Source organism: Mobula birostris, chromosome 4 (assembly GCF_030028105.1).
Source record: "Mobula birostris isolate sMobBir1 chromosome 4, sMobBir1.hap1, whole genome shotgun sequence".
Classification (NCBI taxonomy): Eukaryota; Metazoa; Chordata; class Chondrichthyes; order Myliobatiformes; family Myliobatidae; genus Mobula; species Mobula birostris.
Genome location: NC_092373.1, coordinates 105,744,435 through 105,757,950, shown reverse-complemented (window position 1 = coordinate 105,757,950; position 13,516 = coordinate 105,744,435). Strand labels below are relative to the sequence as shown.

Genomic DNA, 13,516 nt, shown 5'->3' with positions numbered 1-13,516 from the left:
TTGGCCTGAAACGTCGACTGCACCTCTTCCTAGAGATGCTGCCTGGCCTGCTGCGTTCACCAGCAACTTTGATGTGTGTTGCTTGAATTTCCAGCATCTGCAGAATTCCTGTTGTTTGTCATAGTTGAAGCGTTGCCTCACCTGGAAAGACTGTCTGGGGCCCTGAATGGTGGTGAGGGAGGAAGTGTAAGGGCACGTCTAGCACTTGTTCCGCTTACGAGCATAAGTGCCAGCAGGGAGACCTAACCAGTTCCCCTCTACCACCACTCTGCTCCGTCTAGCTGAATTAGTCCTTACTATTTATATTTTCTCCTTTGGCTCCTCCCACTTCCTCCAAACTAAAGGTGTAGCCATGAGCGCCCATATGGGTCCCAGCTTTGTCTGCCTTTTTTTTGGCTTTGTGGAACAATCCATGTTCCAAGCCTATACTGGTATCTGTCCCCCACTTTTCCTTCGCTACATCGACGACTACATTGGTGCTGCTTCCTGCATGCATACTGAGCTCGTTGACTTCATTGACTTTGCCTCCAACTTTCACCCTGCCCTCAAGTTTACCTGGTCCATTTCCGACACCTCCCTCCCCTTTCTAGATCTTTCTGTCTCTAACTCTGAAGACAGCTTATCTACTGACGTCTACTATAAGCCTACAGACTCTCACAGCTACCTGGACTATTTCTCTTCTCACCCTGTCTCTTGCAAAAATGCCATCCCCTTCTCGCAATTCCTCCGTCTCCGCCGCATCTGCTCTCAGGATGAAGCTTTTCATTCCAGGACGAAGGAGATGTCCTCCTTTTTCAAAGAAAGGGGCTTCCCTTACTCCACCATCAACTCTGCTCTCAGACGCATCTCTCCCATTTCACGCACATCTGCTCACACCCCATCTCTCTGTTTCCACAGGGATCGCACCCTACGCGACTCCGTTGTCCATTTATCCCCCCGTCCCTCCCCACACTTATCCTTGTAAGCAGAACAAGTGCTACACATGCCCTTATACTTCCTCCCTCACCACCATTCAGGGCCCCAGACAGTCCTTCCAGGTGAGGCGACACTTCACCTGTGAGTCGGCTGGGGGGACATACTGCGTCCGGTGCTCCTGATGTGGCCTTCTATATATTGGCGAGACCTGACGCAGGCTGGGAGATTGTTTCGCTGAACACCTACACTCTGTCCGCCAGAGAAAGCAGGATCTCCCAGTGGCCACACATTTTAATTCCATGTCCCATTCGCATTCTGATATGTCTATCCACGGCCTCCTCTACTGTCAAGATGAAGCCACACTCAGGTTGGAGGAGCAACAACTTATATTCCGTCTGGGTAGCCTCCAACCTGATGGTATGAACATTGACTTCTCTAACTTCCATTAATGCCCCACCTCCCCTTTGTACCCCATCCCTTATTTATTTATTTCCTCTTTCCCCCTTTTTCTTTTCTCTCTTTTTTTTCCCTCTGTCCCTCTCACTATACTCCTTGCCCAACCTCTGGGCTTCACCCCTTCCCCTTTCTTTCTCCCTAGGCCTCCTGTCCCATGATCCTCTCATATCCTTTTTGCCAATCAACTGTCCAGCTCTTGGCTCCATCCCTCCCCCTCCTGTCTTCTCCTATCATTTTGGATCTCCCCCTCCCCCTCCCACTTTCAAATCTCTTACTAAAACTCTTCTTTCTCCCTCCCTGCCTCCCTCCCCCCCCTTTTAACTCTACTCAACTTTTTTTCTCTAGTCCTGAGGAAGGGTCTCGGCCTGAAACGTCGACTGTACCTCTTCCTAGAGATGCTGCCTGGCCTGCTGCGTTCACCAGCAATTTTTATGTGTGTTGCTTGAAATTCCAGCATCTGCAGATTTCCTCATGGTAGTGTTGTTTGCCTCCTGAGCTGTTCGTGTGGCGTGCGGCCGCTGGCCGGGAGTGTCGCTGTCGGCAGATTGCGGCCGCTGGCCGGGAGTGTCGCTATAGGTGGAGTGCGGCCGCTGGCCGGGAGTGTCGCTGTCGGTGGAGTGCGGCCGCTGGCCGGGAGTGTCGCTGTCGGTGGAGTGCGGCCGCTGAAGAGACGCGAACAGTTTCTTGCTTCAGGCCTGAGCTGTGGTTCTCGCTGATATTTGCGGAGTTTGCTGAAAAGCTTACGGCGTTGGCTCGATTTGCAGCAGTTTTCAAAAGCAGCTGGAGTTTTGGCGGTTGTCAGCGAGTGGCACCATGGTGGAGGTGGGATTGTTGTTGAACATCTCCGGGTTTGGTTGAGGGGTCGGTCGGATTCATTTGGCGCCCAGGCGTCTCGGAGCCTGGCGTTATGAAAAACTCTGTAACCCATTGATAGAAAATCAGAGTGGGGCGGTTGGGTGGCTTTTACACCGTGACTTTCCGATTTTTGGTCAGTTTCTGCCGTTTGCAGCATTGCATTCGTTGTATAAGAGAGGAGAGGGAGGAAGGAAGGGGTGAAGTGTGCGGCAGTAGTGTGGTCTTCAAACATACGTATTAGGTGGAAGGCGGTATTTGCAGTCTTGAAGTGTATTACTATAATCCTCTGACCAAGTTCACCCTATAGGAGGCCAGGGAAGAAAATGCGAAACTAGGTTTCCCTTATAGAAATAATTGAGTCATAGAACAGTGCAGCACAGAAACAGGCCCTAGTCTGTGCAGAACCATTTCAACTCCCGTCCACTTGCACCTGTACTGTCCAAAATTCTCTTAAACGTTGAAACCGAGCTTGCATGCACCCACTTGAACAACTCAGCAGGCCACGCAGTATCTGTGGAAAAAAAGTACAGTCGACATTTCGGGCAGAAACCCTTCGGCAGGACTAGAGAAAAAAAGTTGAGCAGAGTTAATGGGAGGGGGAGGAAGGGAGGGAGAAACACAAGGTGATGGGTGAAACCTGCAGGGGAAGGAATGAAGTAAAGAGCTAGAAAGTTGATTGGTGGAAGAGAGAGAAGGCTATGGAAGAAAGAAAAGGGGGTAGGAGCACCAGAGGGAGGTGGTAGGCGGACAAGGAGACGTGAGAGGGGAAAAGGGGGTGGGAAATGGTGAAGGAGGGGGTTGGAGGGGTATTACTGGAAGTTTGAGAAATCAATGTTCATGCCATCAGGTTGGAGGATACTCAAACAGAATATAGGGTGTTGTTCCTGCAACCTGAGTGTGGCCTCATCACCGCAGTGGAGGAGGCCATGGATGGACATAGTGGAATTAAAATGGGTGGCCATTGGGAAATCCAGCTGGTTCTGGCAGAAATTGCTCAGCAAAGCGATTTCACCAATATACAGGAGGCCACACTGGGTGCATTGAACACAGTAAATGACCTCAACAGACTCACAGGTGAAGTGTCACCTCATCTGGAAGGACTGTTAGGGGCCTGAATGGTAGTGAGGGAGGAGGTGTAGAGACAGGTGTAGCACTTGTTCTGCTTGCAGGAATAAGTGCCAGGAGGGAGATCAGTGGGGAGGGCTGAATGGACAAGGGAGTCACATAGGGAGCGATCCCTGCAGAAAGTACGGGGGGTGTGTTTGGTGGTGGGATCCCGTTGGTGGTGGTGGAGGTTTCAGAGAATTATGTGCTGGACGCAGATGCGGGGTGGTCTGAGAGGACAAGAGGAACCCTATCCTGTTACATCCTACCAGGAGGATGGTAGGAAGTAGTAAGAGCAGACATGCATGAAATGGAAGAGGTGTGGTTGAAAGTGGCCTTGATAGTGGACGAAGGGAAGCCCATTCTTTGAAAAAAGGAGACCATCTACTTCAATCTGGAATGAAAAGCCTCATCCTGAGAGCAGATGCGGGGGAGATGGAGGAATTGAGTGAAGGGGATGGCGTTTTTGCAAATAACAGGGTGGGAAGAGGTGTAGTCCAGGTAGCTGTGAGAATCCATGGCGTTTGTAATAGACATCAGTGGATAAGCTGTCTCCGGAGGTAGAGTCAGTGAGATCGAGAAAGGGGAGGTAGGTGTCAGAAACGGACCAGGTGAATTTGAGGGCAGGATGGATGTTGGAGGCAAAGTGGAAGAAGTTGACAAATTCAGCATGGGTGCAGGAAGCAGCACCAATGCAGTTGTCGCTGTAGCATAGGAAAAGTAGGGGACTGACACCAGTGTAGGCTTGGAACATGAGACTCTTTTTCAAGCTTATTTACATCTTTCCTGTGGATAAGTGACCAAAGCTGCATGCAGTTATCCAGATTAGGCCTCACAAATGTCTTGTACAACTTCAACATAGCATCCCATCTCCTGTACTCAGCTGTACAGGCCATTGTGCCAAAAGCTTTCTTTACAACCCTATCTTCCTGTGCTACCACTTTCAATGAATTGTGGACCTGTATTCCCAGATCCCTTTGTTTTACCACACTACTCAGTGTCCTACCGTGTACTGTGCGAAGACCTGTCCTGGTTGGTCCTACTGAAGTTCAACTCCTTGCACTTGTCTGCATTAAATTTCATCTGTCATTTTTTACAACGGGTCCAGATCCTGCTGCAAGCCAAGAAAGTCATCCTCACTGTCGTCTACACCCTGCAATCTTGGTATTGTCTGTAAATTTGCTGATTGTAGGAGTGTCGACAAAAATTGACACGAGTGTAATTACTTCCAATGTACTCTTCATTACCCTGCAAACAAATGGTGACATTGTGTGTGTGTGTGTGGGTGGGTGTGTATATATATGTATATCAGAAAAAACCCCACCCCAAAACATAATAGCGTACAAAGTAACATGTAAGGGTGAACTTAACCCTTCATAGTCTGAATGAATTCTGCTTAATGAAAGTAAGGAGTCCCTACATGACCCAGTTAACCACATTATCATCCAGATCATTGATATAGATGACAAACAATGACGTAAGATTGACCCCTGCAGCACTCCACTAGTCACAGACCTCCACTCAGAGAGGCAACCATCTATGACTCATCTCCGTCTACCTTAGGCTACAAACTTAACTATCACCCCTGCTGTGGGTACTTTCTGGAGGTCCAAGATCCGTATACTCCACGACTGCTGGACTAAGTGTGTACACGTAGGAGGACTGTGTTGAAAAATGAATGTGCTGGGTTTTCTAAAGTTGACTCCTTCTACCTTAGGCCACAAACTGATCAACCACCCCTTGTAGTCAACATCCACTGCCTTGCCTTCATCAACTTCCTTGGTAACTTCCTCAAAAAACTTGAAAGATTGGACAGACACGACCTACTGTGCACAAAGGCGTGCTGACCATCCCAAATCAATCCATATCTATCCAAATACTCATATATCCAGTCCCTTAGAATGCCTTCTAATAACTTTCCCCCTGCTGGTGACAGCTTCACTGGCCAATAATTTCCTGGTTTATTTTTATGAGCCTTTTTCAGACAGCATTAGTTATCCTCCAGTCCTCCAGTGCCTCACCTGTCACTAAGGATGATTTAAATATCTCTAATAGGACCCCTGCAATTTCTGCACTTGCTACTCACAAGGATTGAGAAAATACTTTGTCAGGCTCTGTGGATTTGTGCATCCTAATTTGCCTCAAGCCAGCAAACAATAGACCATAGGTGCAGGAGTAGGCCATTCACTGTGATCATGGCTGATCATCCACAATCAGTACCCTGCTCCTGCCTTCTCCCCATATCCCTTGACTCCACTATCTTTAAGAACTTTATCTAACTGTTTCTTGAAAGCATCCAGAGAATTGGCCTCCATTGCCTTCTGAGGCAGAGCATTCCACAGATCCACAACTCTCTGGGTGAAGAAGTTTTTCCTCAACTCCTAAATGGCCTACCCCTTATTCTTAAACTGTGGCCTCTGGTTCTGGACTCCCCCAACATCGGGAACATGTTTCCTGCCTCTAGCGTGTCCAATCCCTTAATAATCTTAAATGTTTCAATCAGATCCCCTCTCATCCTTCCAAATTCCGGTGTATACAAGCCCAGTTGCTCCAACCTTTCAACATATGACAGTCCCGCCATCCTGGGAATTAACCTCGTGAACCTCCGCTGCATTCCCTCAATAGCAAGAATGTCCTTCCTCAAATTTGGAGACCAAAACTGCACTCAATACTCCTGATGTGGTCTCACCAGGGCCCTGTACAACTGCAGAAGGACCTCTTTGCTCCTATATTCAACTCCCCTTGTTATGATGGCCAACATGCCATTAGCTTTCTTCACTGCCTGCTGTACCTGCATGCTTACCTTCAGTGACTGATGAACAAGGACAGCTAGATCTCGTTGTACTTCCCCTTTTCCTAACTTGACACCATTCAGATAGTAATCTGCCTTCCTGTTCTTGCCACCAAAGTGGATAACCTCACATTTATCCACATTAAACTGCATCTGCCATGCATCTGCCCATTCATCCAACCTGTCCAAGTCACTCTGCATTCTCATAACATCCTCCTCACATTTCACACTGCCACCCAGCTTTGTGTCATCTGCAAATTTGCTAATGTTACTTTTAATCCCTTCATCTAAATCATTAATGTACATTTTAAATAGCTGCGGTCCCAGCACCGAGCCTTGCAGTACCCCACTAGTCACTGCCTGCCATTCTGAAAGGGACCCATTAATCCCTACTCTTTGTTTCCTGTCTGCCAACCAGTTTTCTATCCATGTCTACCCTACCCCCAATACCATGTGCTCCAATTTTGTCCACTAACCTCCTATGTGGGACCTTATCAAAGGCTTTCTGAAAGTCCAGGTACACCACATCCACTGGCTGTCCCTTGTCCATTTTCATGGTTACATCCTCAAAAAATTCCAGAAGACTAGTCAAGCATGATTTCACCTTTGTAAATCCAAGCTGACTTGGACCGATCCTGTTACTGCTATCCAAATGTGCCGCTATTTTATCTTTTATAATTGACTCCAACATCTTCCCCACCACTGATGTCAGGGTAACTGGTCTATAATTCCCTGTTTTCTCTTTCCCTCCTTTCTTAAAAAGTGGGATAACGTTAGCTACGCTCCAATCCACAGGAACTGATCCTGAATCTGTAGAACATTGGAAAATGATTACCAATGCGTCCACGATTTCTAGAGCCACCTCCTTAAGTACCCTGGAATGTAGACCATCAGGCCCTGGGGATTTACCAGCCTTCAGTCCCATCAGTTTACCCAACACCATCTTCTGCCTGATGCGAATTTCCTTCAGTTCCTCCGTTACCCTAGGTCCTCTGGCCACTATTACATCTGGGAGATTGTTTGTGTCTTCCGTAGTGAAGACAGATCCAAAGTACCTGTTCAACTCGTCTGCCATTTCTTTGTTCCCTATAATAAATTCACCTGTTTCTGTCTTCAAGGGCCCAACTTTGGTCTTAACTAATTTTTTCCTCTTCACACACCTAAAGAAGCTTTTACTATCCTCCTTTATATTCTTGGCAAACACCTCCTCCTCTGTAGTCTGCATAGGGTCCATGAATTTGCTGCTGCTTTTGCCTCACTTCTATACAGTCTGTATCTGTATTCTAGTAAATACAGTCCACTTGTGATCTTTCCCAACTATTTTGGCTCCACACACGGATTACCATTCTGATCTTCCAGAGGACCAATTTTGTCCCTTGAATCCTTTTGCTCTTAGCATAACTGTAGAATCCCTGAGGATTCACCATGTTTGTTAGGGAACCTCATGATTTCTTTTAGCCCTCCTGGTTTCTTAAGTGTTCTCTTGCATTTCTTATACTCCATAAGTACCTTATTTGTTCATACCTGCCTATATCTGCTAAGCACCTCTGTCTTCTTAATCAGGCCCTCAATGACTCTTGAAAACCAAGGCTCTCGAAACCCGTTCTCTTTACCTTTTATTGTGACAGGCACATATACGCTTTGTACTCTCAAAATTTCACTTTTGAAGGCCTCCTGCTTACGAAGTACACTTTAACCAGAAAGCAGCCTGCCCCATCTACACTTGCAGATTCTTTTTTGTTACCAACAAAATTGGCCTTCCTCCAATTTAGAATCTCAACCCATGGACCAGATCTATCTTTTTGCATACTTACCTCGAAATTAATGGAATTGTGATCAGTAAATGCAAAGTGTTCCCCTACACAAACTCCTGTCACCTGGCCTGTCTCATTCCTTAATATGGGGTGAAATGTTGCACACTCTCACTGGGACCTCTATGTACTGATTAAGGAAACTTTCCTGAATGCATTTGACAAACTCCGTCCAATCTAGTCCTTTTACAGTATGGGAGTCCCAGTCAATATGTGGAAAGTTAAAATTACATACTATAACAATCTTATTTCTTGCAACAGTCTGTGATCTCTCTGGAAAGTTGTTCCTCTAAATCTTGTGTATTGTTGGGTGATCTATAATATAGCCAATTAACCATATAACCATATAACAATTACAGCACGGAAACAGGCCATCTTGGCCCTTCTAGTCTGTGCCGAACTCTTACTCTCACCTAGTCCCACCAACTTGCACTCAGCCCATAACTCTCCATTCCCTTCCTGTCCATATGGCTATCCAATTTAACTTTAAATGACAACATTGAACCTGCCTTAACCACTTCTGCTGGAAGCTTGTTCCACACTGTCTGAGTAAAGAAGTTCCCCTTCATGTTACCCCTAAACTTTTGCCCTTTAACTCTCAACTCATGTCCTCTTGTTTGAATCTCCCCCACTCTCAATGGAAAAAGCCTATCCACGTCAACTCTATCTGTCCCCCTCATAATTTTAAATACCTCTATCAAGTCCCCCCTCAACCTTCTACGCTCCAAAGAATAAAGACCCAACTTGTTCAACCTTTCTCTGTAACTTAGGAGATGAAACCCAGGTAACATTCTAGTAAATCTTCTCTGTACTCTCTCTATTTTATTGACATCTTTCCTATAATTTGGTGACCAGAATGGTACACAATACTCCAAATTTGGGCTTAACAATGCCTTATACAATTTCAACATTACATCCCAACTCCTATACTCAATGCTCTGATTTATAAAGGCCAGCATACCAAAATTTTTCTTCATCACCCTATCCACATGAGATTCCACCTTCATGGAAACTATGCACCATTAGTCCTAGATCCCTCTGTTCTACAGCATTCTTCAATGCCCTACCATTTACCATGTATGTCCTATTTTGATTAGTCCTAACAAAATGTACCACCTCACATTTATCAGCATCATTAACATGGTCATATTTTTTTTATTACTCAGTTCCACCCATAAAGTCACATTAGGTGAGTTTTCCATTTCTGACTGAGCACTGCCATGACATTTTCCCTGACTAGTAAAGTCAACCATCCTCCTTTAATCCCTCCTGCTCTGTTGCATCAAAACAAGGACTATTGAGCTGCGAGTCCTGCCCCTCTTGCAACCAAGTCTCACTAATGGCTACAATATCGTAATTCTATACGTTGATCCATGCCCTGAGCTCATTTGTCCCCAACAATACTGCTTGCGTTAAACTATATGCAGCTCAGGACATTAGTCGCACCATGCTGAACCTTTTGATTCCCGACTTTGTGGTCTTAACAACATCTTTCTCCACAACCTCTCCAGTATCTGTTTTGGCACTCTAGTTCCCATCCCCCTGCAACTCTTGTTTAACCCCCCACTGTGCAGCACTAGCAAACCTTCTCACTAGAAGGGTCCTCCTTGTTGAGGTGCAAATCATCTCTTCTGGAACTTTCCCTAGAAGAGAGCCTAATGATACAAAAATTTGACGCTCTCCCTCTTTCACCAATTCTTCATCCATGTGTTAACTGTATGATCTGGTCTAGCATGTGGCTCAGCTAGCTATCCTAAGATCATAACCCTTGTGGCCCTGCCCTTTAACTTCGCACCTAACTCCCTGAACTCACTTTGCAGAACCTTGTCACTTCCTACCTCTGTCACTGGTACCAATGCTTCATTGTTAGCCACTGGTGAAGTTGCAGAAATCTGCAGGGTGGCTAATGTCCCACTGTTTAATGAGGGTAGTGAAGAAAGACCAGGGCATTACAGGCTAGTGAGCCTGACTTCACTTGTAGGGAAGATACTGGAGGAGTTTTTGAGGGAGAAGATGTACTTCACTTGGATAGTCAAGACCTGAACGGAAATAGTCAGAATTTTTGCATGGTTGGTGACATCTTTGGAATCTTTTGGGGTTTTTCGAAAAGATACCAAAGGATCTAGATGAAGGTGGGACAGTAAATGTGTCTCTGTGGACTTTAGTAAGGCCTCTGACAAGGTCCCATGTGGCAGTCTGATCTGGAAGGTTAGGTCACGTGGAATTCAGAAGAAGCTACTGAGATGGGTTCAGAATTGTCTTGATGATAGAAAGCAGAGAATGATAATTGAAGGTTGATTCTCTGACTGGGGGCCTGTGATTAGTGGGATACCCAGGAGTCATGGTTAGGATCTTTGTTAGTCACTTTTTATGTAAATAATTTAGATGTACATGGCATAATTATCAATTTTTCTATTGTACTAAATTAGCATAATCTGTTGATAGTGAAGCAGGTTACAAAGAATTGCAAAGAGATCTCGATCAGTTAGGGAGATGAGTTGAAGAATGGCAAATGAATTTCAGCTTAGATAAGTACGAGGTGATGCCTTTTGGGCAATCAAACCAATGTAGGACCCACAGAGTGAATGATAGGGCACTGGTAAGTGTAGAACAGAGGAAACTGGAAGTAAGAATGCACAGTTGGCTGGAAGTGACTGCACAAGTAGATAGGATGGTGAAGAAGGTGGGTTAGCATACCGGCCTACATCAGATGGGAATCTCAGACAGCACTGAGAGATTGAAGATAGCTTCGAACACTGCAGCTAGTTGCTCAGCACAGCTTTTCAGTAGATGGGCAATACACTGATGGGGCTTGGTGTGTCCTTGAGCAGGACACTTAACCACGCATTGCTCTGTGACGACACTGGTGCCGAGCTATATGGGTCCTAATGCCCTTCCTTTGGACAACATCGGTGGCATGGAGAGGGGAGACTTGCAGCATAGGCAACTGCCGGTCTTCCATACAACCTTGCCCAGGCCTGCGCCCTGGAAACCTTCCAAGGTGCAAATCCATGGTTTTGGGGGGTATAAAAAAAAATAAAACTTGTATGTAAATTTAATATCTTTGTTCAAGGATTTTACTGCACTTAATTTGCAAAAGACATTGTTCAGTTTTGATTCATAAATTTCAATTAAAGGAATTTATTTTTGTTATTTGTCAGGAAGTGCAGAAACACTCAGTACACACACTGGTGTTCAGATCACTGAAGCGAACCCATGACATGTTTGTTAGTGATCATGCAAAGCCTATTGCAGTTGATGAGAAAAGGTAAGTGCATTCTCTATAGAAGTGGAGATGGATGGATCTTGAGTGAATTTCTATGCCCTTGACTGTATTGCTGTCATGTTAAAAACATTTTATTACTGGTGTTTAAAATATGGAAATTTTTCACAATTGGAGCAACATTGCTTCCCTTTACCATGGGTTAATCTAGGTTGCTGAAATTACTACGTAAATCTGTGCAAACCATATTCAATTTGATGTGGTAGATTATACATCAAGCCTGAACCCTTTCTGAGCTCAACCCATATAGAAAGACATTAATGTCCTTGAAAAACATCTACAATTGCAGGAAAAAGTTTGTGAACCCTTTGCAGTTATCTGGTTTTCTGCATTAATTACTCATAACATGCGGTCTGATCGATGTCTAAGCCACAATAATAGACAAACACAATCTGCCTAAACTAATAACACGCAAACAATTGTACTTTACATGTCTTTATTGAACACATTGTTGAATCATTCACAGTCCAGGCTGGAAAAAGGATATGAACTTTAATAACTGGTAGAACCTCCTTTCGCAGCAATAACCACCAAGCATTTCCTGTATCTGCTGATCAGGCTTGCACATCGGCAAGGCAAAAAATTAGACCATTCCTCCATGCAAAACTGTTTCAGTTCATCAATATTTCTGGGATACCTTGCGTTAACAGCCTTCTTCAGGTCATGCCACAGCATCTCAATTGGGTTAAGGTCTGGACTCTGACTAGGCCATTCCAAAACACAACTTTTGTTCTTAAATCATTCTGTTGTTGATTTACTCGTGTGTTTCAGATCATTGTTTTGTGGCATCATCCAACTTCTATTAAGCGTCAGGTGACAGACCACTACCCTGACATTTTTCTGTAAATTGTCTTGATACAATTTTGAATTCATTGTTCTCTTGGCGATTGCAAGCTGTCCAGGCCCTGAGGCAGCAAAGCAGCCCAAAACCATGATGCTCCTTCCACCATGCTTCACAGTTGGGATGAGGTTTTGGTGTTGGTGTGTAGTTCCTTTTTCCTCCAAATGTAGTGAGTTTCTGCCAAAAAGTTCAACTTTGTTTCATCTGTCCACAGAACATTGTGGAACATCTAGGTGGTCTTTTGCAAACTTGAGACCTGCAGCAATGTTTTTTTTTGGAGAGCAGTGGTTTCCTCCGTGCTGTCCTTCCATGAACACCATTCTTGTCTCTTGTCCTGCTGAAGGGTGTTGGCCTGAAATGTTGACTGTACTCTTTTTCCGTAGATGCTGCCTGACCTGCTGAATTCCTCCAGCATTTTGTGTGTTTTGCTTGGATCTCCAGCATCTACAGATTTTCTCATGTTTGTGATTCTTGTTCAGTGTTTTTCTTATAATGGACGGATGAACAGAGATTTTAGCTGGTTCTAGAGATTTTCCACAGGTCTTTTACTGTTACTCTTGGGTACTTTTTCACCTCCTTCAGCAGTGCATTTTGTTGTCACAATGGGGTGCTGGGAACAGACCCATGCGAGACACAGACACTGAAGTACAAGGAACAGGACTTGACTAGAGTAAGGACGTGACAGGATTCAGGCAAGGAGCAGAGACAAGAGTGCAGACTTGGGCCAGGGAAAGCGGGACTAGGACTAGGAACCATGGACTAGGAGACAAGGCTTGGACTCCGAGCCCGAGACTGGACAAGGACCCAGAACCTGGGTATTGCCTCGGGCTCGGACCCCGGAACCAGGCAAGGACATGACATGGCTTAAGGCTGCGGTCTTGGGTCTTGAGCTCGGCCGCGGGATCCTCGAGGCCTGGGGTCTTGAGCTCGGCTGCGGGATCCTTGAGGCCTGGAGTCTTGAGCTCGGCCGCGGGATCCTCGAGGCCTGGGGTTCTCGGAGCTTAGAGACAGAGGGGGACCCGAACATCTACATAGAGCCGGGACTTTTCCTTTGACAAGCCGGGACTCATTTTTAAAATGACACTAACATGAGACAGGACAGAACATAGACATAGAGACAAGCCAGGACTCAACTTCTCCACACCAAGGTGGGACAGGTCCACCTGTTGGGTAACGGCAGGACAGCCAGACTTACCCAGAGGCAAAGACAAGACATCCCCCCACAGGGCAACGGCAAGACGGCCTGACTTACCCCACAGAGGCAAGGACAAGAGACAAACACCAAAGAACAACAGACAGTTCCATCTCTGCTCCAGGGTAGCTCCAAGTCTCAGTTCAGCCAGCAACCTCAGCTGGCTACGGAAACAGCCGGATCCCTACCTAGCTTGGAGTGGCTGGCAGCCACTCAGCTGGCCCAGGAAACAGCTGAATCCATACTGAAAGGACAGCTCCAACTACTG

At 45.8% G+C, this 13,516-nt stretch overlaps 1 protein-coding gene across 3 annotated transcripts in view; it reads left to right on the top strand.

The window, feature by feature from the left end:
* The first annotated feature begins 2,011 nt into the window (after positions 1 to 2,011).
* plrg1 (pleiotropic regulator 1) overlaps positions 2,012 to 13,516 on the top strand; it is a 106,843-nt gene continuing 95,338 nt past the window's right edge. Inside the window, exons 1-2 of one of the 3 annotated variants that reach the window (XM_072255857.1) lie at positions 2,012 to 2,193; positions 11,094 to 11,200. In XM_072255857.1, the coding sequence (XP_072111958.1) occupies positions 2,185 to 2,193; positions 11,094 to 11,200 (116 nt within the window). In that variant the 5' untranslated portion in view covers positions 2,012 to 2,184. Of the gene's footprint in view, positions 2,194 to 11,093; positions 11,201 to 13,516 lie in introns of those variants that run through there. The other 2 variants (XM_072255859.1, XM_072255860.1) reach the window with 2 other exon arrangements.